We start from the raw sequence: 23,435 nt of genomic DNA on the forward strand, positions 1-23,435 counted from the left end.
TGATATTTTCTGGTGCTGGCGGCCAGGTTACATACGGGCCTTTGACAAGTTGTTCAGGCTTGGATTCGTCTGTATTGCGGCTGGAAATTTGGAAAGAAGAGCAGTAAGTGTCAGCAAGCCGCACCTGCGTTTGGTAAACGTCCAATAGAGCAGTGAGCCCAGTGGGCGACAGAGCATAACAATGCGAACACCAAAAGGGCTGCTACGAATCCACTTCCTGCAAAAGCCGTCGCAGCCCCTAATGACAGCAACTCCTGCGGAAGGCAAAAAAACCCAACGTACTAGGCTGCGATTGTGCGAGGGCAACACTATCGTTTGGGCAGCTTGCTACACGCAGCGTCGCTTGAAATATACATACTGGAGAAGTAGGCGTCGTTCAAGGCCGGCTGATGTTCTACGAAAATTAAATTGTCTAAAATTTATTGCGAGGAGCTGTCTAACGGATACTTTCGGTGATACAAAGACCATCTAGACAATTGCTGTAAAACATTCCGCTCAAGCGTTAATGCGTTTTTCCACACCTGAACATAACCAAATCGGATATAGAGTCCTGTAATCTCGGCGCTGTAAACTGGAATGCTACAAGCCTTTAGTGTAACCCACGAGCCAAACATGGCGACGAAGACGGCGAACCATAATGAACCCAACGCAAATAAAAGGGCAGCGCCCATTAAACCTAAAAGCACAACAAAAATGACTGCCTTCAAACTGGCTTCTCTTGCATGCAGGCGTCAGTGTTCCTTCTCAAAGCAGTTACATCGCCTTACTGATTTCCCTCATGTCCGCCGAAACCGAATATTCATCAAAAAGCTCAGTCCACATGTGCCACAATTTCCTTTTAGTTGCACCTCTGTGGAGCAACGTTTGCTCAGATATCACTGCAAAAGCAGCATATCATGCATTTGCTTGAGAACCTTAGTTTCAATGGTCCGTTTTGCTCCTCCTCCTATCAGGAATAAAAGCAGCTTAGGCATTGTTCCCACCTGAATACTGGTAGGAGGCTAAATCTTGTTCGGTTACTCTCGCGAAGGGTTGCGTCCCATAGCTGAGTGTGCGATGGCGTATTTGTCGTTCATCTTCAGATTGGTCAAGCCCTGCAGGCAGAGGTCATTCTGGCACTCCTTGGCAATATTCCTAAGTATGCAGCCTGAGTTGCTTTTCTGCGAAGGGGCGCACGGCTTGTTAGAGACGGTGGCATGACATTTTGAATAAAGCCGATGCGTTTCTGCCATGGTTCAGTTCAATCTTTCATGCACAGGTAGACGGTCAACAGTGTATATAGGAAACTGTTCCGCGAATAAATATATATATATACCGTCAACAGTGTCTCTGGGCAGCAGCATGCTTCGCAGAATCCGCTGAGCCGAGGCACTGACTGAGAAACAGCATAACGTACATGCACAAAGCAACGTATAACTGCTGTCCACGCGGCGGCACCGATATACTGCCTGCCTACTGGTTATCGTCACTTCGGCGCAATATTAACAAAGTACTGCGTTCTGCTTTGCAAACGAATCACAGGTCATTTTACCAGAGCTGCTGTTTCGACTACCCCTGCTGCTCTGGCTGCTGCGAATAGAATACGTCGGGTGGCTTTTCGTGGAAAGAGGCAGTTCATCTGGAATGTTCAGCATCTGTCCGGTGTAGTGAAGAGGCAGTTCGAACTCTTGGAGGCCATCTAACTCTTTTGGCACGCGAACAACACGAAAATAAAGGTTGCAAAGCCACTTATCTAGCTGCGTGCGCAAAATTTCCTCCATGTCGAGATATCGTTGGACAGATGTATCCACTTCCCCCAGAAACAGTGGCACCTGCAAGTAAGCAACAGATACTTTTAGTAGTCCTCATATATCATGCCACAGTCATTACCGTCGGTAAGGTAGCCATTACTTAAAATATATCACAGTCATTACCATCTGTAAGGTAGCCGTTACTTAGAATATATCAGTAAAAACGCTCTGCGGAAGAAGCCTACCTATTTTAGACATCTGACGCACCTTAAATGACCCTTCAACCACGCGCCATTCTGGGTCAACCAAAGGAAACGCTCCCCAAGCCACAACCTGGAGTTTAAATGCACTCCAAAGAATAACGAGTTGCCGCGCGAAAAGTGGTAACGAGATGGCCAGGAAAATCCATGAACAACGCTATGCGCAAACTCGCTTTTCAATTATGATTACACGGTTTGGAACTCGCCTTATTCGATTATAGGGTACTGCGCATTGTATTCATGTGCTAGTCATCGCAAGCGAGCCCCCATTTGCTGCCTACCTTGTCTACGGGAGACACTGCACCTCGAAGTAGGTAAAGTTGAAAAACCAGGCACATTGACGGCGTGACGTCGGTCTCGGAAGGGCAGTTTAAATACAGTGTCTCGTCAAACCTAAAGTTGAATATTCACAAGCAAAATGGATATGACGCACCAGTTGTAGATGGCTGTCACGAAGTGTCTTGCGAAGCAGCAGCTAAACCATGCTTTTTTTGGCCCCAGAAGTTTAAACGTATTCTCGAGTCCTTCCACTATAGCTACCGACTGTCGGTGAATGCTACTCCAGTCTCGTAGCTCATTCAACAGGTAAGACGCTATCCCAACGAATGAGAGTTTACGGAGGCTCTCAAAGTCACCACATTCATTCAGAATTCGGTTTTTTCAGCATCTATAGGCCTTTACTGCATACTTGATGAACAATTTATTGTGCATCTCAGCATACTCACCTCAGGCATTCACTGAAGTACATCGCTGCAAAAGCCACTGGTGCAGACACAGCGCACGACCCTGTAGCCAGAGCTCCTTCAATGCTCCCTGGGGAGCCGTCAGCTTCATCGTTCTGTCCCCTTTCTTCTTGAGATGCGAGTTCCTGGTTGAGAGAGGTCCAGACCAGCCTGTGGCCACCTAGCACGAATTCATCGTAGAGGACGGAGTTCTTTGATTGTGGTCTTACTTACAGCATTCGACTGAAAGTTAAGGCTTGTGTGTGGTTGTTCCCTGTCTTCATCGTTTTCCCTTTGCACCCGTACAGCAACTTCTACAATTGCCAATTTGTGGACCTTGCACACCGCTTACCAAGCCTATTCCACACCGAAGCCATCATTACGTATTGTCCCCTGGGGACTCCGTCTTTTACCGCCCGGCACATGTCAAGGCGCAGGCGCAGCGTCTGTGGAACATGCTTCCAGTAGTGACCTTCGACACCTCCTTGAAACACAAATATAGGGACACCCAATGAGCCTTAGCGGAAGCACGCTGCCAAAGTCCTCGAGGACTTTGTTGCTGGTAAGCGTCTTTTTGAAGGAGTATGCCATGTTATTTTACGTTTAAAGCCAAGAGCAGTGCTCGCTGCTTTAGGAATCTTCGATCTAATCGAGTAATTCGTTGCATTGAAGTCTCGCTTCAAGAACCCATAGGAGCCTAGCAACTCCAGCCGGCGGTGCTGTAAAATTGCCTCCAGGCGTAAATGGAATGATTTCAAAGTCTGCAGCATCTCTGCCTGTAGCGCTACAAGCCGCAAAACCCTTTGTAGGAGGAAAAAGTCGGAAAATCTACCTATACAATTCGGCAGCGTGCTTGAGACTGCTGCGCCTTCAGTTACACGCCGATGCCCCGTACAGTCTGCATTGTTAATAACGAGCTGCATGTCACACTCTGTAGCATATCCAGCGCGTATGGCTTGCCTTCCTTTCTTTATGCAAACGCGCAGCCTGTTTTCTACTTTCCTTGAATTGCGCTTGCTTCCTTTTAACCTGTCCAATGACCCTGTCTCTTATGTTTTGCGCCTCTTGACGAAGACGGTCTGTCTGACACTGTAAGCGCTGTTTCTGCTGTTTCTCAAACTCCCCTGACTCTCCATTCAAACGGCCTCTACTTTCTGGCACTTCATCAGCAAACCCGACCACAACTTCTTCATTTGACAACGCCTCCTGAAACACCTCAAGAGATTGTCCATTTGGAATGCTCCGTAACAAATGTACACGGGAAAATAACGTGAGTTGGTGAAAGTACTTGGCCATCCAGATGCCTGGAAAGTACTGCAGGAGATATGTGCTGAATGCGAAAATGGCTGACCTGAATATCCCGAAGGGCTTTTTCAGTTGTAATATTTTGCCGTATTATTGCAACTGTTCTAAGGGATTCTACACGCTGCAGTCTATCAGCACGTTCCTCTGAACAAGGCAAAGCAGCACTAGCCACACTAAACTTGTGGTTTCACGGCCCAGTTTCACTGAAGTTTGTAGGCGACCCATAGACGAGTGAGCTGGCAATTCAGGTTGCAGAGTACCGACAAAAGAGAATTATGTCCCTGTAATCACATTCAAAGTGCAAGGAGCAGGCGTTTCGCAAGCAGTCTTCAACTTCAGTTGTGCAAAAGCCGTGAATGTCACGAATATTGCGTTTGATTATCGGACTTTCTAGTGCTTCGGTCTGAACTGCGTCATCTTCAAAATAAAAGCATTGTTCAAGCTCCTGAAGCTCCTTGGTATCTGCGGGCTTTGTAGGGGAAGACGGACTGAGCACCTGCTGCTGAGAACACAAGACCGCAGCGACAGCAGCAAACATCTTCACTTGGGCATTGTTCTGAAAGGTACAATCGTAGTGGCAGACTTTATTTGGGATGTATCTATTCATCACTAATCAAGCTCACTGGCAGCGCGCAGAGGCTTTGAAGGGCATTAGCGGTCTTGGCATCAAACAAAAGTTCTGTTGGTCGCTTTGCTGGCACCCTGGGTTTTTCTGTATCTGCAGGAGCCGGCTCAGCCACTGAACTAGGCACTGGCTGCTTCTTGCTATGTTTCGTAGATTTTTGTCGATGCGCCCTGCTATGGGAATCCACAACTTTCACCGTAACGTCCTTCGGGTCAACTGCAGTACCATCAGCTTCAGGCTGGTCCTTAGGAATACTTACATCATGTTGAGGATTCTCCCCTAAGGATGAATGCCGCTTTTGGGGACTCTTCTGGACTGCATCGTCCTGGTCACCCTTCTGCTGCCGTAGCTTTTGCTCTACAGCTTCATTGACCTGTTCATCGAGCTGTACTTCCCCCTCTAAGTTGTTAATCGACTCCAGCGTTTGTTCCCCCCCTCCCAGCTGCTCTTCTTGAGGCGCAGACTCTTCCGCCACCACACTCTGCTGCTGCTGCAACACTTGCTCGCCCTCTTGTGAATCACCCGCTGCATGGTTCTGCTCTTCCAAAAGTGGTTGCAAATTCTGCGCTGACCCTCTCTTGTCAAGAGTGACTTCGGCTTCTTGTGACACCCCATCACCTCGATCCAGCTGCATGCTGCGTGGAGATTCGCCTTGCGGCACCTCCTCATTCAGCTTAACTCCCTGCGATTCGGTCTGGTGATGTTCCGCAGAATACTGCATCGAGTCCACTTGCTGATCAGTTAGCAACGGCTGTCCCCTCTGATCAGCCTCCGGCTCCTCCAGCGGACCCGTGCCACTAGAGTATTGAGGCTGCTGCTCACTAAGCGGCAATTGTCCTCTTGTCTCAGCCTCGCGCTGTTCCTCAGATGAGTCTGAGCCTCTAAAACACTGAAGCTGCTGCTCATTGACATGCACCTCATTCTCGTGTGCAACAGGTGACGTCTCTCGCACTTCGAGTTCCTCCGGCAAGACTCCCGCGGAGCCACTGTGACTAGGCCGGCTCTGGGCTGGCCCATTTTGATCCTGCTGCGCCTGTTGATCTGCCTCCCCCGTGTGCACTTCGTTTTCAGCAAGCTCTGCCGCCTGGTCCCTACCTAGTTCCTGTCCGTGCTGTGCTTCCTGTGCCTGTTGTTGTGAATTTTCGGATGAGTTGCTGGCAGTTTCGTCGTTTCTCTCTTCTTCCTGTTACAAAAGGGTCGCTCCACACTCGAAAGTGCACAAGAGAAAGTGGTCTCGTCATCCTCACGCAGGCATCATCGGGCGCATACCCGCTGTCAGGCTGAGGTGTTCTACGCACTGGGCTAGAAGAAGTAGCAACAACAAATTATTGCTAGATCTGAATCAAAAAGACCGCCATTGGCTATCACCTACAGATCGTTCCGTAGTAGCCTCTGCATCAGAGCCTTCACTACGGCTGGCGGTAGGGCTGCTAGAAGGATCCATCGAAGCCCGCCTCGATTCCATATAGAAGAGAACGCCTACGTTATTTCTAAGAGCTCGTTGCAGTCACACGCATGCCTTCGTCTGGCAGTGATTCTTCTGATGTAGTTTCCCTTGTCACTGCAATGTCCCGCCTCACGCATCAACGCACCACTTCACCTTGTTCGGATTTGTTGATATCTCCAGTTGTCGAAAAGCGTACAACCTCAAGCTCTAAGTGGCGCTAATACAATCATACAACTAGGGAGCGGCCAAAGAGCGTTGCACTGGTTCGGCTAGATGCATCGGTGTGCAAGATGTGTAGTGTGACGAGTGTGTTCGCCCCGTGCAAGATCTGGAGGCGTCGTCAGTCAGTCAGGCTCCACTGCATATTAAGTTGAAATTCAAAAGGCTTCACTTGATGTTCTTATTTACGCGTGTTACACCAAGTGTCTGACGCTGCTGGGGACACAGACACAGCGCGTCTTTCCCCAGATGGAGGGTATCCATGAAACTCCTAAGGAAGACACACCAGTGGTTCAGCTGAGTTTCCTTCCCCCTGTGTATTCCTTCCCTTTTTTTGTTTGTATATTCAGCTGCGTGTAGTAGTACTGAATCAAGTTGATGAAAAAATTCCTTGGCCTGGCGGTCTCTAGCGAGGCTCAGCAGTATGTTTGCATCGTGTGTGGGTGGGTCGCTTGTTTATCCCGATTGTGCCCATATATTCACGTTGACTCTATCGTCGTTTTTCTTAAAGAACAAGATAACGAGTGAAGCACTAGACTCGGCGGAGAGTCGATGCAGTGCACAGGAGGCGGTCGCAAGGCATTTTAGCCAAGTTCAAAGGGAAAGCTCATCTACATACTGTGTAGGGCTTTGGCAAAGACATATACGTGACGGTGCTTTTTCTAAAGGTCAAAATCACCAGCTGCCTAGGATACGCAGATGGAGTGCGCGGAGTTGTGCGCGAGTTGTGCGCGGAGTTTAGACTCCAGATGCACGGTTTTGAGTATATGCGTCAGTTACTCTATTCATGGCAAGGGTGCTCGCAAAGTGCATATAAACCTAGTAGCAGCTGTGTGCCTAACTCTAAAAGTATTCGTAAACCAAAGCTACTGCGGGTACACACTGCAAACACATTGCACCAGTAACACCGGTGATGTACGCCTAGAATAGTGTAGGAACAGGACACTTTAGGAAAAGGGCGGTGCCACTGCCTAGAATTTCTAAAAATTTTTAGCGATATGCTCTTTGTAGATTTATGAGCCACAAATGCTGTCGTGGTGTGCCAATGACTTATCTGACGAGCATAACACGTGCGAATCGTTCAATGGACTTAGCGCTGTCAGTAAATACTACTCTACAAATTGTATGTACGTCCTATTTCCCTTTTGGGATTCAGGCGGGGTTTACGCTTTAAGACGCCGGCGTTGCCAGAAGCGCGCCGTTAGGCAAGCAAGCCAATTCCGCCGCCTTCACAACCGTTTCAAAGAGATTATTTCCAAACCCCGATATATGCACTGCAAGTTTATCACACGACAGTACTAAAAGATACAGCACGAATTTGCACTATGAGAATTTTTGAACCGCCTTTGTCAGACTTTCGGTAAGGCAAAAAGGTCCCCCATTATTTATTCAGTAGGCGAGAGGAGACGAAACTCTGTGCCCGAAAAGGGTTCTGTGAACCCAACGGGACTCTCGCTGAAGCGTTAATGTGTGGATTCAGTCTTTCCGTTCAGCTTCCTCATAGTGTGGAGCTCGTCGAAAGTGTTCAATCAAAGCGCAAATAGGTAAATACATATGCCATCGTCTCCAATGCTTCCACTATCGCTTGTTTTATCTTCGATTGTTGGCCTGCGAAAGCATCATGCTGTGCTTTCCAACAATCGAGCCCGTCGAAGGTCCCGAATTGTGTAATAGTTCTCCTTCCCGACTTACCCCCTACCATTCACTTCTTCCCCAGGTTCTGCTGCTAGTTTTGAAACGCTGAACTCTCAGCTCCACAGTGAATTCCTGAAGTATCGCAGATCTTAAGCTACATGCAGCATGCAGGCATTCAGTGGAGTCCAGATGTGCACGATGCCGTCACCGTTGCCACCACTGTCAGCAACTGCCAGCACATTTTTTCTCTTGAGTGAAAAATACCTTTTCGTGCAACAGTATACTTCACCGTCGGCAGCGCCTCTATCAAAAAAGTTGATATCCTGTTGACGAGTGAGCTGGAATAGAACCGAGCACTGGAAAGTCGCTTCGAGCAGTTCGCCTCCTTGCACATCTCTTCGTATTAGAGGCTGGAAGTTCAGAGGCAGCATTCTGCCTTTTGGAAGTGGTCCCAGGATATCGCTATTTTCTACCGCTGCTATGTGCTATTTTTCAACGAAACTAAAAAACTCTGTTCTGCATCACGCCTTATAGCAGAAACGTCACTGACTTGAGCTCTATATTTTAGAGAATGGGGAAGATTAAATTTGCCCAACTGAATAGTTCAGAGGATAAAAAAACGCAACTGCTTTGCATATTTGCGGTTGTCTTATGCGTCTAGGCATATTCTTAGTTAGTTTGCGGCAGTGCCACCTAATCAGCCCTGCTATGCTGTTGGGAAATCGTTATTTATCTAGGGATTGCGTACGCAACTACAGCCTTCACTTTTAAACATTGTTTAGAAGCTTAGAAAAGCACATGCTGTCAATGGCCCACTTGCTAGCCGGTCGTTTCGGCGCTTTTGTGTCACCGTGTTGCTACATAATAAGCAGTGTGAGCGAATCACTGAGTCGTCTGTCTCTATATAACTCTGCTGATTCCATTGCAAGAACTTTCGGCATATTTATTTAGGGCAATAAAAAACGTTTGGAGAATTGCTTGATTTGTACTACAACACCAACTGAGCATCCGGAACTTTTGTTGGCGCTGTATATGTGTAGTGCATGAGCTTCAGCGCTGAACCAAGATTAGTAAATGCACAGAAAGAACTTCTTTCCACTCCATTGCGTGTGTTTTGCACCTCGGAACTGGGTACGGGACAAATTCTTTCTGCCCTGCATTATTAAGAAGCAATAGAGCTCCACATGAGGACTTCAGAGAAAGAATGTGACGTTCCAAGGCACAGTCATCCGTGGATAAAGAAATTCAACAGGCGTTCAACCGTGTGTGTGTCGACAAACAGGGTTCAGGCCAGGTCTGCAGCTTGGTGTTTTGTATGAGGTTTCGACATATGCGCTATGCCGAACAGAATTGGTTTTTTGGCTGGTATCCCTTTTCACCTATTTCGCTGGTCGCGGCTGCAACCGGTCCTAACGGTCCCATGACCTAATGACCTTGCAAACGTTCCCTATGTGGCACTGCACGAGCGAAGGGTGACAATAGACTCATTTTCTAGCACAGTTTACGCAGCCGGCATCATTACACCTCTACAAAGGCATTCGCTGTTGGTATAAGGCATTTGCTGTTGGTATCTAGTGGTGCCAGAAGCCAGAGCTCCGCAAGGCGTTAAGGCTCGTTCATCGTGAGGTAAGCTGGTTCACGCCTTGCTTGCTCTGAATACTTCTAGTTTTCAAAGCCTGCTGCCCTCAACAGAGCCCGCCTTCACTGATGATTCTTGATTTTTTTTCGCCGGGCAAAGTGTGGTTATGCTTTGCCGTACTAAGAGTCGCCCTAAATCACTCCGATCAGCGTGCATGCAGCCCCACAGAGGCCCTGGACCGGAATCTTTTGTACTAACGAACTCGACATCATTCTATTGATACATGATTTCGAAAAGTTTGTTCACCTCTTTTAAAAATGCACAGTGGAGCTCTAAGCAGATACGCACTAGCTTGAGCTGTAGATGCTTGTCATTATACCCGTCATGCGCGGATGAAATATCTCACTATGGCAGTGATATATTGAACTGGACCTCTCTGAAAGATGAAACAGGATAAAGATAGTCACGGTCTTAACCAAGGGGCTAATAGCCTTCCTAGCGGCCAATACCTAACAAATCAAGAGCAGATACCAGTTCTTGTACTTAACGTGGACCTTGACAATGCGGTAATCATATCATCTAGGTATGCAAAAGATGTTGGGGGAACAACAAGTGGGGACTTTCTTGGGGTATCAGCTTCGCGCTTTATTTCGCACATTCTGGCAGACGCGACGTGGGGAACGGTGAATCCATCCTCAGGAGAATGGCTGCCTGTAGGTTATTCTTAGACGATACGGACGCTTAGCATAACCACAGAGGAGCTTTTCACAAAGCTGACTACGGGTGAAAAGTCCTATTCTGGCTTGTTGATATACCGTTATGGTGAGCGACTTTGTTTCCACCACAGGGACTTGGAAATGCCGTGCAGCCGGAGGAAGAGGCTTTAACATTTGGAGAGTACTTGCGCCTTCGCTACAAGAATTCCGCAAGATTGAATGCAGATGCAAGCTTTGATCAGTTTGAGTATTGATGCTTTATTCACGGTTCCCACATGGCAAGCGACAGAATCAGAAGCCTGCAAGTCTTAGTGTAACGGTTACGAAGGCGTTCTGGAGCTTCCCTAACACAATCATACTATGTAAATTTATGCACCCTTGCGTGTTCATCCCAACTGTGTTCTTACCAGGTGGAAGAAGTATGTCAGCGCCTGCATGCATTCGGTAGCTCTGGGGGAACGAAGCGAAGGGTATTGAGGGGCAAAAGCTCTGCAGGCGGCACGGACACAACAGATGCTCACACGAAACTTCGTGAAGCTTACCGGACGGCGCTGCGGCGCCTAATGCTGCCACCAGCAGTATGCATGGCTCTCGGATGCGAAGCTCCTGAACTGAAGAGGGTACTCGGCTTTGAGGAAGATGCTGTAAGCCCGCATTACATGTAGAGTACAAGAGTTTCATCTATCTCATGCCTCATACAAATGACCTAAGGGTGCGAGAAGTCAGCGCGATTGGCAAAGTGCGTATATACAGGCTATTCAGGTATCCGACGCGGGTGCTTCTAATGAGTTACCACCAGAGAGTCCTTGCAAGGATCTGAATGGAGGCTGCAATCCACAGGAGGCTTCATCAAAGCTTTCGACGCAACTTGAAAGCGGCTATTGGGGAATAGCTCCCAGCTTTCTTAGCCTGATTTTTAGCCTGGTCAAATCTCGGAGAGCCTTTCGTTTAGTCTTTCACACGCGTCGTTCCCTAGCTAGTCGAGCTCTCCAAGGTTTTCTCAACGAATTCAACATGCTCTGCGAAGGAAAGCACCCAGCATTTAACGGAGAGAATCGAACGAAGCAGGTATTTCAATAAACGCGGAAGAAACTGAAGTACTGTATAGCTTGTGGAAAAGAAGTAAAGCAACCAGTCGTGTAAACAAAATTTTACAATGGCTTGGTGGGTTTACGCTTGTATGGTGATTCAGGTGTTTCTCGATGGAACCCACGGCAGTCCTGATCTTAGGATTTCAGAAACTGCAATTGGCAACATTTATTTTACCGTGTCAAAGAGTGAAGTAGCAATACAACAGCATTGTCCTAGTTCAACCCTACCACAATTTCTAGTGTTTCCTGGGGCTGGTAGGTCCTACAAAGGCACTCCACAGTTATTTGCCGGCCTCCTTTACCAGATTCTGGAAGAACACAGGGCTGTATGCATTATCCACCATGCTGTTAAACTTCCCACTTCGCTGCGAATTCTGGGGATGCCGACAAACGAACCAGAGAGCACCGATGTTGTAAACACCGAAGTGCCTGCGGAAACAGAAAATCAGGACGATTGCGCTGAGACCTTCTCCTACTCTTCCGCGGAACTAGAAAATATTTCAATAACCTTTCCTCTGAATGTGCTGGTGGATGGACAAGACTTTACGCACCATCATATCTGTCTTTCTTCCCCAGGAATTCCCACAGTCCTTGATGGTGTGGTGTACATCCACACCCTTGTTCCAGTTGATGTGTTAGCTGAGAAACCTATTCCGCTTGAATCAATTCCGTGGCCGGCTGCGAAAGGGATTCCGTACTTATCGATCGAAGCAGCACACACAAGAGGAAGGCTCGAATTTGGGGTTGTCGCATCTCGCATCTCTCCCAGCCAGTGGGACTTCATAGCATGTTCAGATTGCCTGGTGACAGCGGTTGCACTCTGTGAGACAAAGCGTTCGCAGTTAGCAACTGCTAGCGCGTTTCAGAGCGAAAGGCAGTCAGGCTGCAATACTAATTCGTCTCCCGATGAGGCAACTGCCTTGTTAAACAACCCACAGAAAACCGTGGAAAACGCCTGCGGAGAAGAACAGACTTCTGCAGGAACTCTTAAACCATCTAGCAGAGATCACGGGCTCACTGGCAAGAACTCTTCCGTTGTGGTGCCAGATGTAGACTACCTCATGGAAACAGTAGTGCCTGTTCTGTACCCTGCACTGGAAATTGTCGCAAGAGAGCGACCTGATGACCCACTGGCCGCCATCGCATTCTACTTACTGAGGAACTCTTCTGGATACTCGAGTACCGCTACTGACGCTGAAAGAGCCGGGAGAGCTTGAATCGTCTCATGGATTCATGCAGCCTTCACTGCTGAGCAGTACAATCTACCTAATGAGAAGAAGTATTTCCGCATTTCTCTCCGCTTACGGGCGGTTATATTTGTCAAGCTGTTTCTGAGAAATGTACATGTGTCAACGCTAATACATCTGGCATTGTCACGACTTGCATTTTGTTTTCGAAAAAGTGTTTTCAGATAATCATCGACTGGCGATACATCACATGCCGCTTGACCACCTAAGGCGCCAAGTAGAAGCGAATGCCAGCAAGATGCTATTAATGCGCTGCAGCTTTCAAAGTAGACATGAGCAGCCCAAGTGCCTACAATATCACAGTCGCTAGGATCAGAACGATGCAGTAGTATATTTCACGCGGAGATTAGTCCGCAGATTATGCGCACTGGAGTTCAGATAACAACATCATCAGGGAAAGCCTTTGCCACCATCATCCAAAAAACTTCTGAAGATGGATCTACAGACATTCAATTCTAAGAATGAGAGCTCACTCTCCACCTGATATGCCGACAGCTATTTTCTTTCGAGACGGCGGCCTCTTTCCGTTGCATCAGGGCCAGTTCTAGGATATATGTAGTGCCAGGCACTACAATTGACCTTCGTCGCCACCCCTCGAGGCTTAGTAACGCGAAAGGGCATGAATAATATAGAATATTTTAACGCATAATGCACCATTGGATATTGGGAAATCATAAAAGGGAATAGTGTGCTCGCTAGCCAGCACCGGGTATGGGGCTGGATGCGAGGTTGTTGCCGTGACTCAGGCACTGACCCTCAGCGAGGGTCAACAGTCAGTTCTATTATTTTGGGTTTTTCTTACCTTTCAATAATATGAACTCAATTGCATATGGCTATTTATGGTATACAGTAGTGGTTGGCGAGGATCATGGACTTTAGACAGCAGGTGCAGAGTGTGCACTTAAGTCAGACTAGCCCAGGGACCATACGTAGTAACAGTGCAGGCCTGCTGTTCAGTACAATATGTGCAAGGATGTGCCGCAGCGTTGCCGCAGTGAACCTGCTACCTCCGTGCGCGATCAGCACTATAAGGGACCTCCTTTCTGCTGAAAGAAAAAACCTCAAGCAGATCAGAGGCACAGATTGACATTACCATCCGCAGATGGAGAAACGGCACTTTTTCTTGCAATAAGTATACATTTTGGACCCTTGCTTTTACACGTTGAAATCAAGACTGAAGTCCAGAAACAGCGGTGAATGCAGTGATATGCCAGACTGCACCATATAAATGCAGCAAATGAGGAATGCACAGGTGGAGACTACCTCAAGAGCGTGGAAGAGAGGCATATACAGCGTGCAAGATTATCGTGCGGCATGCTTGCTGCTTGAAACAGTCTGGAAGCGGAAAAAATCGAAAGCTGTCACAGTACATTTTAAAATATCCTGCGATGTCGTTCCTTATTTTCGTGAATGAACGGCTGTCCTAGATCGTTCCACCAGGAACAGCAGAATTCTCCCATCCTCTTCGTCTGCTGAGCAATACTTCGTGAGAGCCCTCCACGTGGATGCATGGCACCCATGCTACAATTCTGAGATCGAAACGAATAGGAGCTTTATTTCTGCTTTCCTCGCATCTTTCGGAAGGTCACTTTCGAGTACAGTGAAATGCCGGGGTCGCACTGCCGCTGCGTGACTCACCGGCAAGCCAGTTAATATCACAAGGCACACCCAGCAGCACTCCCCGCAGTATATCGCGCACACAGTCACCTTGTAACCAGAGTGCATTATAGGGAAGAACAAAAATTGCTTGCGTCCAAATAAGAATGCGATGCCGGGGCACTTTAGAAACCCTGAGCTTCAGGTCCACACAGTGTTCTTCAGGCATGCAAATACTTCTCGAAGGTGCCTGACAGCGAGTGCAACGCTGGTTGATATTGGCTAAATATTACCATCCACGAACAGCGCTCATAGGTTACAATCACAACCCCTTAGCATTCCAGGTTAACGCCATAGACCAGACTCTTCTGTCTATGGCGTTAACCTGGAGTGCTCTGGTTTGCAGACGGGACAACGTTCAACGGGCTGAAGCTCCCACAGATCCTCGCCTTGCGATTGCTGGCATTCCTAAATTTCAGCTAGGTTTTCCTGGCGAAATAGTTCGGTCTTTCATGCCAGCAGGTAAAGACCTGTTGCTTAGCCCCTGTAAGACGCCCTTACCACTGACACCACGCATGTTCTAAATTTGGCGAAGCATGATCTGATTTGCAGTAGCGCATCAAACGCCGCTTGAACTCGTTCGCTGCATCCAGCGACCTGGTAAAAGCAGTCAGTTTCTTCCCCCCCTTAACAGCAGCTAGCATCCCAGTACTTCAAGCTCCAAGGAACCCGGGCCCTCTTCGCATCGGCATGCCGTTCAAAGAATTAGGTATCTGTGATGCTTGCATATCCTTGAGAGCGCTTCTTAGGGCTAGAGAGCAGCCAGCAGTTGACAAATCACCTCCGACAGCGCTTGCAGCGAAGAAAGCGAATGTGTTCGTCGCATCTGCGGTACATACCAACTCTCCTGTCTTTAGACTTTTCCTTTACCCGAATAACTTCTGAATATTATCGCGCATTAGCTTTTTGAGCGTGCTCTCCACTGTCATGCAAATGAAGGAAGCACATGAAAGCGAAATACAAGAGCGACAGTTTGCTACGCTCCACCTGTGAAACTGTGTCTCTTCCCAGGCTCCGGGTGCATGATCCCTGTGTCATTTGTGCGCGAAGTGAAAGCGCATGGATGTTTTCTCCATTTCGATGCCATGCTCCAGGCTGTGAATGAATGTGAGGCAACGACACGCGAACAACTCATGCTGCTTGTACACAATGCGCAGAGCATTCTGTCGAATAAGATCAAATGATTAGGGTGTCTGGTAAAATCTCATTTAGGAACTGCGGCGCAGATCTCTAGGTGATGGAGGAAGAAGCTGCGTTGTGCGATTTGACAAGGCAGGCAGACAGTCAGCTGTCTCTCGCGTCGGACCAACAGAGTTCACCACCGTCGTTGGTGTGGAAGTGTCTTCATCTGAAGCACAGCCTAGGCGGTTTTTCGAACACTGGAAGCTGTGGACCTATGGATTTCAGTGGTAAACCACTGGTATCCAATGCGTTCGATGACCTGGCCATATTCCTTATTCTTCAGGGATCCTGCACGTTGTTAGTGTACAGAATCGGCCATTTTACGAATGCTACCACTCCACTGCGTTTTTGTTGCAAGTCGCTGGCTCACCTTATGTGCTTCGTTTTCACGGCCCAAGCGACTCCCAGGAGCACCACAGAAGAAGTTAAATAAATTCCTCCTGTTGGAATGCTGGAACAAACTCATTTTAAAAGGTAACTGAATAGACCAACAAGGCACATGGACGACGAACCAAATAAAGCTAAGTCAGCTACTTGCGCAAAAAGGCAGCGGAGTGCTACCATTTGATGCTAACAGGTGACACAAAGTCGACGGAGCACCTGTAAGTATCATGTGCCAGCGCTCCACCTTTTTATGGAGGTAGCTGACTTGAGTTCCTTTTCCTGACGTCCCAGTACATGTGCAGCTTATGTGACGGGACTCTGCAGTAGCGTAGTCTTTGCGGATTTGTATAGTATACTGAGCCGCCAGCTGCACAAGCCATTGGGACAGACAACAGGACACTGGACAGCCGCAACAATGCTGCAGTCTGCAGCAGTGCTCATCCTATGGAGCACTTGTACGGGACTCAATTCTATTGCGCAGCCGTGTCGGGCGTACGGTGTATAGTAAGACTTCTAGGCGGCAGAAGACAGCTACACACAAAAATTAGGGCTTTAGGGCAATAGTATTGGCAACGCCCATGTGCGGGCAGAGGAGGCACCCCTAGCGCTGCAGCGTCTAGCAGTATTCCATCACCGATGTAGACACTACACTTTCATGAAAAGCGCAACCCAAAAGACTTCAAGGAGAGTGTCATGACGCTGTCGTCACAGGATAAAGGAAGCACTGTGCAAGCACCAAAACTCGCAGAACAGCACGTTCGGAGCATGCTACCGCGATTCCTCAGCGACCATAATAGTATAGCACTGTAATTCATGCAGTTTCAGGCGTTGGCAATAACAGGCTAGTCATTTGGGCGAACCCGCTATATTAACATATAGCGGCGGGCCACGATAATGATCCTTGGATTATCGAAATTTGCCTGCATGGAGTAACCTGGTAGCTGGTGCTAATGGCGTATATGCGGAGAAATCCATTTCAACACCATAGCTATCTATGATACTGCTCATTTAAAGCAGTTCGGTTCCAAGCAAATGTATCGTGAAGAGCAACACTCTGGTAGACTGGAGCTTAACGGTTACCTAGCGTTTGCCTGAAGGGCACACAGCCCAACAGCACTAATGCTTTCATAATAAGCTCTGAGCTCTCACATATGCGACACCACTTAACATGCTGTGCGTCGTTTAATGCTCCTCTGCAGAATCGGTCTTCTGACGCAACGTTGTGCGCTATTCATAGAGCTATTGGCGTTTGGGCCGAAGAACCGATAAAGTCACCCACGGAAGCAGCGGCTTGCAAGGCCTGCTTGGACAGGCGCAGTTTTCTACTATGCGGAGTAAAGATAGACATTGTGACTGCGCGAACTGCGCAACGTCCACGCCAATTCAGGACGCGGCATATATGGCTACCTGGGGCAGCTGTCCTGGGTCGGTTAGAGTGGCCGCATCGCCCACAGTAATGATTGCCATGGCTCGTACATGACTCCAGTCAAACTGATTCACCGAAGAAGCATTCTCTTGCCTGAGAGCACTGGGATGCTCTCCGTGGCAGTGTACTTATTGTGCCAACTCGTTTTTGGGGTAGTGTTGCTTTTGCTGCTCCAGACGTTGCTGCGACTCCCACGCGTATCCGTCCACCTCCAGCTATTCCACACACGGGTGGTGCTGGCCCCTCTACTGTCCCATATAATCCTGCTTTCCTTATTAACGTACGTGTATATATATGCTGCATCGACGTCGAGTCGCGTTTAATTCGTGAGCGCCACGGCTATATTTCACTCCACGACAGCCTTCTGTCAAAGGGGCCCTCTTGGTGCCGTCAAGTAATGCATGCCTGCGTATTTGCTGCTTCTGCTTATAAACATGACATTATTATCGGAATTTGTCGTATTACTGGGATCATGAGTTTCTTGCTGTGTGCGAGTGTTGTTCTGCTATTTAAATGCTCGTGTTGGATGCAAGAGAACTCGGGTGACACGCCCCATTCTCGATCTTTTGATCGTCCAAACTGAGCACTCGCGTCACTGAAGATTACTCAATGATTTTGAGTATTAACGGCTGTACTACCGAATTGCAAGAAGAAATAAATTTATGGCTACTAGTCTATAGTCCCGCTTTCTTGAAGAATTAAACTAAGTGAGTTGATGATGCCCAGAGAACAGCACGGAGAATAAAGAGTATGCAGTTCCTGCTCTCTTGTTAGAAAGCAGAGCCTGCACGCTTGCACTAGCCCAACGCAGCCCATCGCATGTGTTCTCTCATGCGGCCTGCCGTTGATTGTAGCTGCTGTTCATGAGGAGATAGGAAATACCCTCATCACTGTATCGTTTCCTCAGAAGCTTGCCGGTTTCGTACTGATCTGCACTCACATCACTATCGCTTTACAAAAGATGGCGGAAAGTAACCAGTTAGAATTAACGTTAATGACACAGCAGAGGATCGAAGGACAGCAACAAAACAGGAACACTACGTGGGAGTTCCACTTCGACAGCAATGCTGATTTCCGTGCGTATATCGAATGGGCAGTGTGAACATAAGCGCATAGCAGTAAATGTATTGTGGCGCTGTTGGAAAAATACACGTCGTTACAGTTTGGTCCAATCCAGATTTCACTTTCAAAAGGACCTTCGAGTGGCACGTGGCTTCGTTTCTGCTGTAGTACAAACAACGCGCGTATACAATATAGCGCAAGAATTACTCAACGGTTTAGCAATGAGCAGCTTTTCTTCAGGAGTCTGGCCATGTTGGCAGCACACAGGTGACTTTATCACGGTAGGCCGCGCTCACGAGAATTTCGGAGAGTGCTCCATTATACTACGGTGGCAATGCGCCACGTACTCACTTTACCCCTACTGAGATAGGCTTGTTCAGCGCAAATGATAGCCGTGGGCTGCAAAGAAGCACTAACGGGTTTACATTCTCCATCGCTCTCACTATGCAGAGATGATACTGAATGCCCAACATGAAAGGTAGCTTTTTCTGCTTTTTCTGGCCCAAATTTGAGTAAGAATATCATAGACAAATTATGATTTTGGGCTGACAAACAAAATTGTGGCTAAAAGAGGTCAGTAAGGCAACTGCTTTGATTGCCTCCCGCTTGAAATAAAATTGGGCATCTCCCTGAAATAACAAATCGGCACTAGCACAATGGCATTGCCTCAAAAGAAGGCAGATGGATAAAGGAGGAAATGAGCGCAGGAGGGAGCTGTGGTGTCGTGGACGAACTATGAGTGTTGGGAGCTATACCATTAGGACTACATATATTATATTTTCCAGAATATACGCAGGTCTGACCACACGGTTCGAACTCCAACGTACGCCATTCTTTTTTTCTCAGCGCACCACAAGCTGCCGAGGCCTCTGTCTCACTTGAGTGAGAAAGCGTCATGAGCCTAATGCAGGCGACTGCATGCGGGAGCCCTTGATTTTGAGCACCTTCTATTGCGTATGGATTTGGCGTACGCGTAAAAAACAAAGCTTTGAAACATTGCTGCTGCAGTCGAATAAACATATTCCCCAGCTGATTCGGTATAGGGACTTTAGGACTTAGTGCTCTGCCTACGCTGTGGCGCTGGACCCTAATATGATTCGTGGCAGGTTCTTCAATTGAGAACTGATACGCGTCTATCCTGTTGACAGACTGATTAATTAGCGCCGCGGAAATTTCTTGGCCTGAGGAGAGAAGTGAAGCGCTACTTGCCGTGTTTCTATATACAAGCTCTCTGCGTTGGGTTAGTTCTAATTTGGTAAATTGAAGCGTTTCGAAATGGCGACACCAGGCAAACACCTCATAGTAAAATCTGGCTATAAGCATAGGACGATGTGAGCGTCCTCAGCTGACGCTACAGCTCATTGGATACCGAGCCATGATGGTAAGCCTGCAGCTGGTATCAAGGAACTGGGGTCTCACCTTCTTATGCCGTGTTGCCCTTGCTAAGAGGTTACAGTAAATGAGTCACCCTATCGAAGACATCCGTGTAAATATGTACGCCTTGTGGATTACAGAGCCAATGCTAGGATACTATTGTGAGGTTGAGAAAATTATTATATTCAGAAACACGTTCCAATTGTGGTGTTCCCCGGTCAGCGTGGTACACGCGTGATGAATGTAGTCAGAGAATATCGCATGACGCTAGTGCTTCAGGCGGAATTTACACTGCATGCCAGCCACAAAGTAAATGAGAATATCGCTGCATCCCGGGGCTTGCACCTATGAGACCACCAGGAAGCTGTGGAACGCTTGTGACACAAGCGCGTGGTTCATCTCGAGGAGCTCCGAAGGGCCAAGCGAAGCGCTTTCAAGGATGCTTCACCAGCTATACGCACCTGAAGAGACGCTTCTATGTCCAGCCTTTGAACATGTCCAGTTTTGCTATATGTGCACACCAGACCAACACTTGGCGCCGATCTTCAGTCAACCGCTTAGTGCTGTCGGACTGACCACCAATTTTCTTCACGCGCGCACGCTCAAACTGGACATTTCGAGTACTAGGCATTAAGCAGTCGAGCTCTGAGGGAGCTTGAGGTCATTGAGTTTTCCACTACACGAAATTTCGCAGTGGCATCATGGCAGTGTGCGTCCAATAGGCAGCAGCCATGAGCAGTGGATGTTTCTAGAATGCTCTCTGGAGCCAGAAGTTAAGACTGACGCACGCCAATAGAGTGTCCCGCCAAGCGCCCTCATGTGTACGCTTGTTAAACGAATCTGGCGTCTATTTCTGGCGAACTTCTTCGCGCTAGAGTTCAGCATAATATCCTGGAAAGGGGCTCCATAGAGAGATGCATAATTGCTTCACAGACTGCTTTTCACTAGACAGGACGGTTCATCGTGTATGTCTATTTGGTGCCAGGCTGCATTAGTGCGGTTGTGAAATACGATGCAGCAATGATTCTTCCTGATCAATATTTAGGGGCATGAAAGCCTTCATACGATTGCTGTTTTCCAATCGTGCAGCGTATGACCTGGGAACTTGGCGGCAGCTTTCTCCATTCTCTGTATGTATTGCTCACCGTGTGAGATGCCGCGCGAGAACTTTCTGAGAGTGCGGCTTAGAGAACAATTTGACGTCATGCAATTCACCTACACTTTCAGGGCTGTCGCTCAGCACGTGCGATCAGAAGATCTTGCTGTAATTGAATTAAGCGCTGTATGCAAATCACAGAGAATGTGCTGGGAATGTGTGGCGCAAGAAAAAGACCTCGACGTCGTGGTCTGGTTTGTCGAGGCGATAGTGTTGCTTTGTTGAGTGCGATTGAGCACGCTATAGGAAATCTGAGCGTTATCCGTTGAGAGCACTACAGGGTTCACTCTGCATAGCAGACAATTCAGCAGAGAAACTAATGAAGCAACGCGAAGTGTCTGTTTGCGCGACTCATCTTTTCAGGTGTTATCATCGGTTGTGTGTAATTAAGCCAGTGCGTGAGTCCGTGTCATGGGCTTTGCACTGGAGCCTGCATAACACGAACTTCGGTCTTCAGAAGGAGCTCCCCAGCGTCGGTAAAGGCGTTACTTTCACTCAACGCACACATATGAGCTCACCAATTTCGAAAAATGTGGGTCAGTATGAAAATCAGCATTGCAGCTAACCAAAAATCTTATAGCGCTTCTTCCTGGGCTTGTCAAAGCTGCTTGCTGGCAGTTTTGGGTTTCTCACAATATCTAGAAATATCCGGGTTCAACGTTCTATGCTTTCGAATTATCAGCATGGCTACTTCGAGACGCGACGGAGTTCGGCACACTAACCAGTGTTGTAGTACAATAAACCCATAATGGTGCCCTGGTCCACTTTTGCTGGCAGCGCTGCAGTCTCATTATCTAAAAAATATGGCTTCATTAAGCAAGCAGGGAATGCAGCTAGAGGAGGCTGTCGTGGTCTCTTGTAGCTCATATTTTTGCCCTGTCTCTTCGTGTATTATCCCTATCTAGTTGTATGTGACCCTGCTATTGTCTAAAGCGCGTTATCTATTTACCTGCTGATTACAGGATCATCTCCATCGCCACGTAGGTGTCACAGAGTTCTTACTTCGCTCAACCATTGCTTGACCATAACTCCAATGCTATCGTGTTGCGAATGGGCGTGGCTACGTGTAGCTGTTTCTCTACGAGGGAATATCTCGACGCAGCCGTGCACACATGCGCTGCAGCTACCAGCAATGTATATATATATATATATATATAGCTACCGTACCTTGAATTTCTTTTTAAGTGAATGACACTGCACTTGCATGAAATGAAAATAGGTGGATTGCTTCGATACATAGAGACTGAATCCGCTGCGCATTCTGCTGTTATATTTTTATGATATCGTTAAGCAAGCAAGTAAGCACCGCTCGTACGTTGCACAGCTGTTCCTGCTTAGAGTTGAGGCAACGGTCAAACCGCTTGTGCTCACGGAAAGAAGAGTTCTTAAACTCGATGGATCCTTCAGCTTTGCACACCCTGTGCTGACCTGCCAAGGCAGCAGAGTGCCAAACGATGCGAAAAGGAAATTTTGAAAATGCGTATTTTTTCTTCATGCCGGAACTATGGCGCATGTACGAATAATTGATTACCAAACATTTGAGGGGAACTTGTCTCAAGCTCATTTGGAATGACGAGATAGTGCTGCTGCAAGTTTAGCTCTACCATATTGGGATTCAAAGGCAGCAGAAACTCCTATGGGAGCATACAGTTGAAAATGTTGTCCATTGGTCGCCACTTCTTGTGTGGCGTTGATCAATTTTGCAAAGTCAGCAGCGGAATTTCAAAAATGAGAGTGTCCCCTCATGCTGAGGGTGCCCACTCCCGCCTATTAACGTTAAAGTGTTGTGACGGAATACTGGCACTGTCTTAGCAGCGCTTAGGCCAATACCTCCTCGGCCGGAACTATGGCAGCAGTAAATCTGGTTTTGTTTCATTCCCAAACAGGCCGGAGGCGATCGTCTCATAGCCTGGCATTATTATGAATCTCGAGCATCGAGGCCCTTGCATGTATACGCTGAGTTCGCCGCGTAATTTTGCTGTGTGCAATTTCAACTGCAGGATGGCTAATTTCACCGATGGAACACAATGGAATCCCACTGTATGGGAAAGCAATTCCCATGAGCGCAACCAGGAGGAATCCTCTGGTCTAATAGCAGTATTCTCGGACTCAGCAAATACGTGTGTCTGCGAAGAGCAAGCCGATGCTCATGTCCGATCACAATAATGCGAAATACTGCGTCGTTCTACTCAGCATGAAACTGTGGTACGTATTTCTTGTGAATTGAATTGTCCGTATTGAGGCTTCAATGTACTATGCTGCTCAGGCATAAAGTGGTGCTGCAGAATGCATATCGTGCAGCAAACAGAAGTTAGACGCTCACATCAGATGCAGGAATGGCCTATGAAAGCAGATCAATTGCAACCTTGCGTGAAGCAACGCAGAGCCAATCGAATAGTTCGGTAGGTACGTCGGAGAAAGTTTCCGTGGAGGAGCGCGGAACCTAATATTTATTCGGCCCGATGGCTCAACGCTAGCATGGCGCAACGGGCGCTTTTTTTCACAGATATCCAGGAACACTATGAATTCCACCTTGTGGTGGTTCTGAGCTCGCGGTGAAGGAGGGCAATTGTAGGCTCCAGGGTCGCTCAGGAATGCTGACTTTTGCAGAATTATGGT

The 23,435-nt window shown here is 47.8% G+C and overlaps 2 protein-coding genes across 2 annotated transcripts; one reads left to right on the forward strand and one right to left on the reverse strand.

Annotated features, from left to right (window-relative positions):
• Positions 1 to 1,481: 1,481 nt before the first annotated feature.
• Positions 1,482 to 6,086, reverse strand: ENH_00001660 (hypothetical protein, conserved; the record flags this gene model as incomplete). The annotated part of the gene is made up of 7 exons (XM_013578172.1): positions 1,482 to 1,811; positions 1,998 to 2,063; positions 3,742 to 3,918; positions 4,064 to 4,161; positions 4,405 to 4,516; positions 4,641 to 5,825; positions 6,015 to 6,086. 7 exons carry the CDS (start codon positions 6,084 to 6,086, stop codon positions 1,482 to 1,484), a joined length of 2,040 nt encoding a protein of 679 aa, XP_013433626.1.
• Positions 6,087 to 11,709: 5,623 nt separating this feature from the next.
• On the forward strand, positions 11,710 to 12,546 carry ENH_00001670 (Dpy-30 motif containing protein, putative; the record flags this gene model as incomplete). The annotated part of the gene is made up of 1 exon (XM_013578173.1): positions 11,710 to 12,546. One exon carries the CDS (start codon positions 11,710 to 11,712, stop codon positions 12,544 to 12,546), a length of 837 nt encoding a protein of 278 aa, XP_013433627.1.
• Between the last annotated feature and the right edge of the window lie 10,889 nt (positions 12,547 to 23,435).

This window comes from Eimeria necatrix, genomic scaffold (genome assembly GCF_000499385.1).
Source record: "Eimeria necatrix Houghton genomic scaffold, Enh_scaff104, whole genome shotgun sequence".
In the NCBI taxonomy this organism is placed as follows: domain Eukaryota; phylum Apicomplexa; class Conoidasida; order Eucoccidiorida; family Eimeriidae; genus Eimeria; species Eimeria necatrix.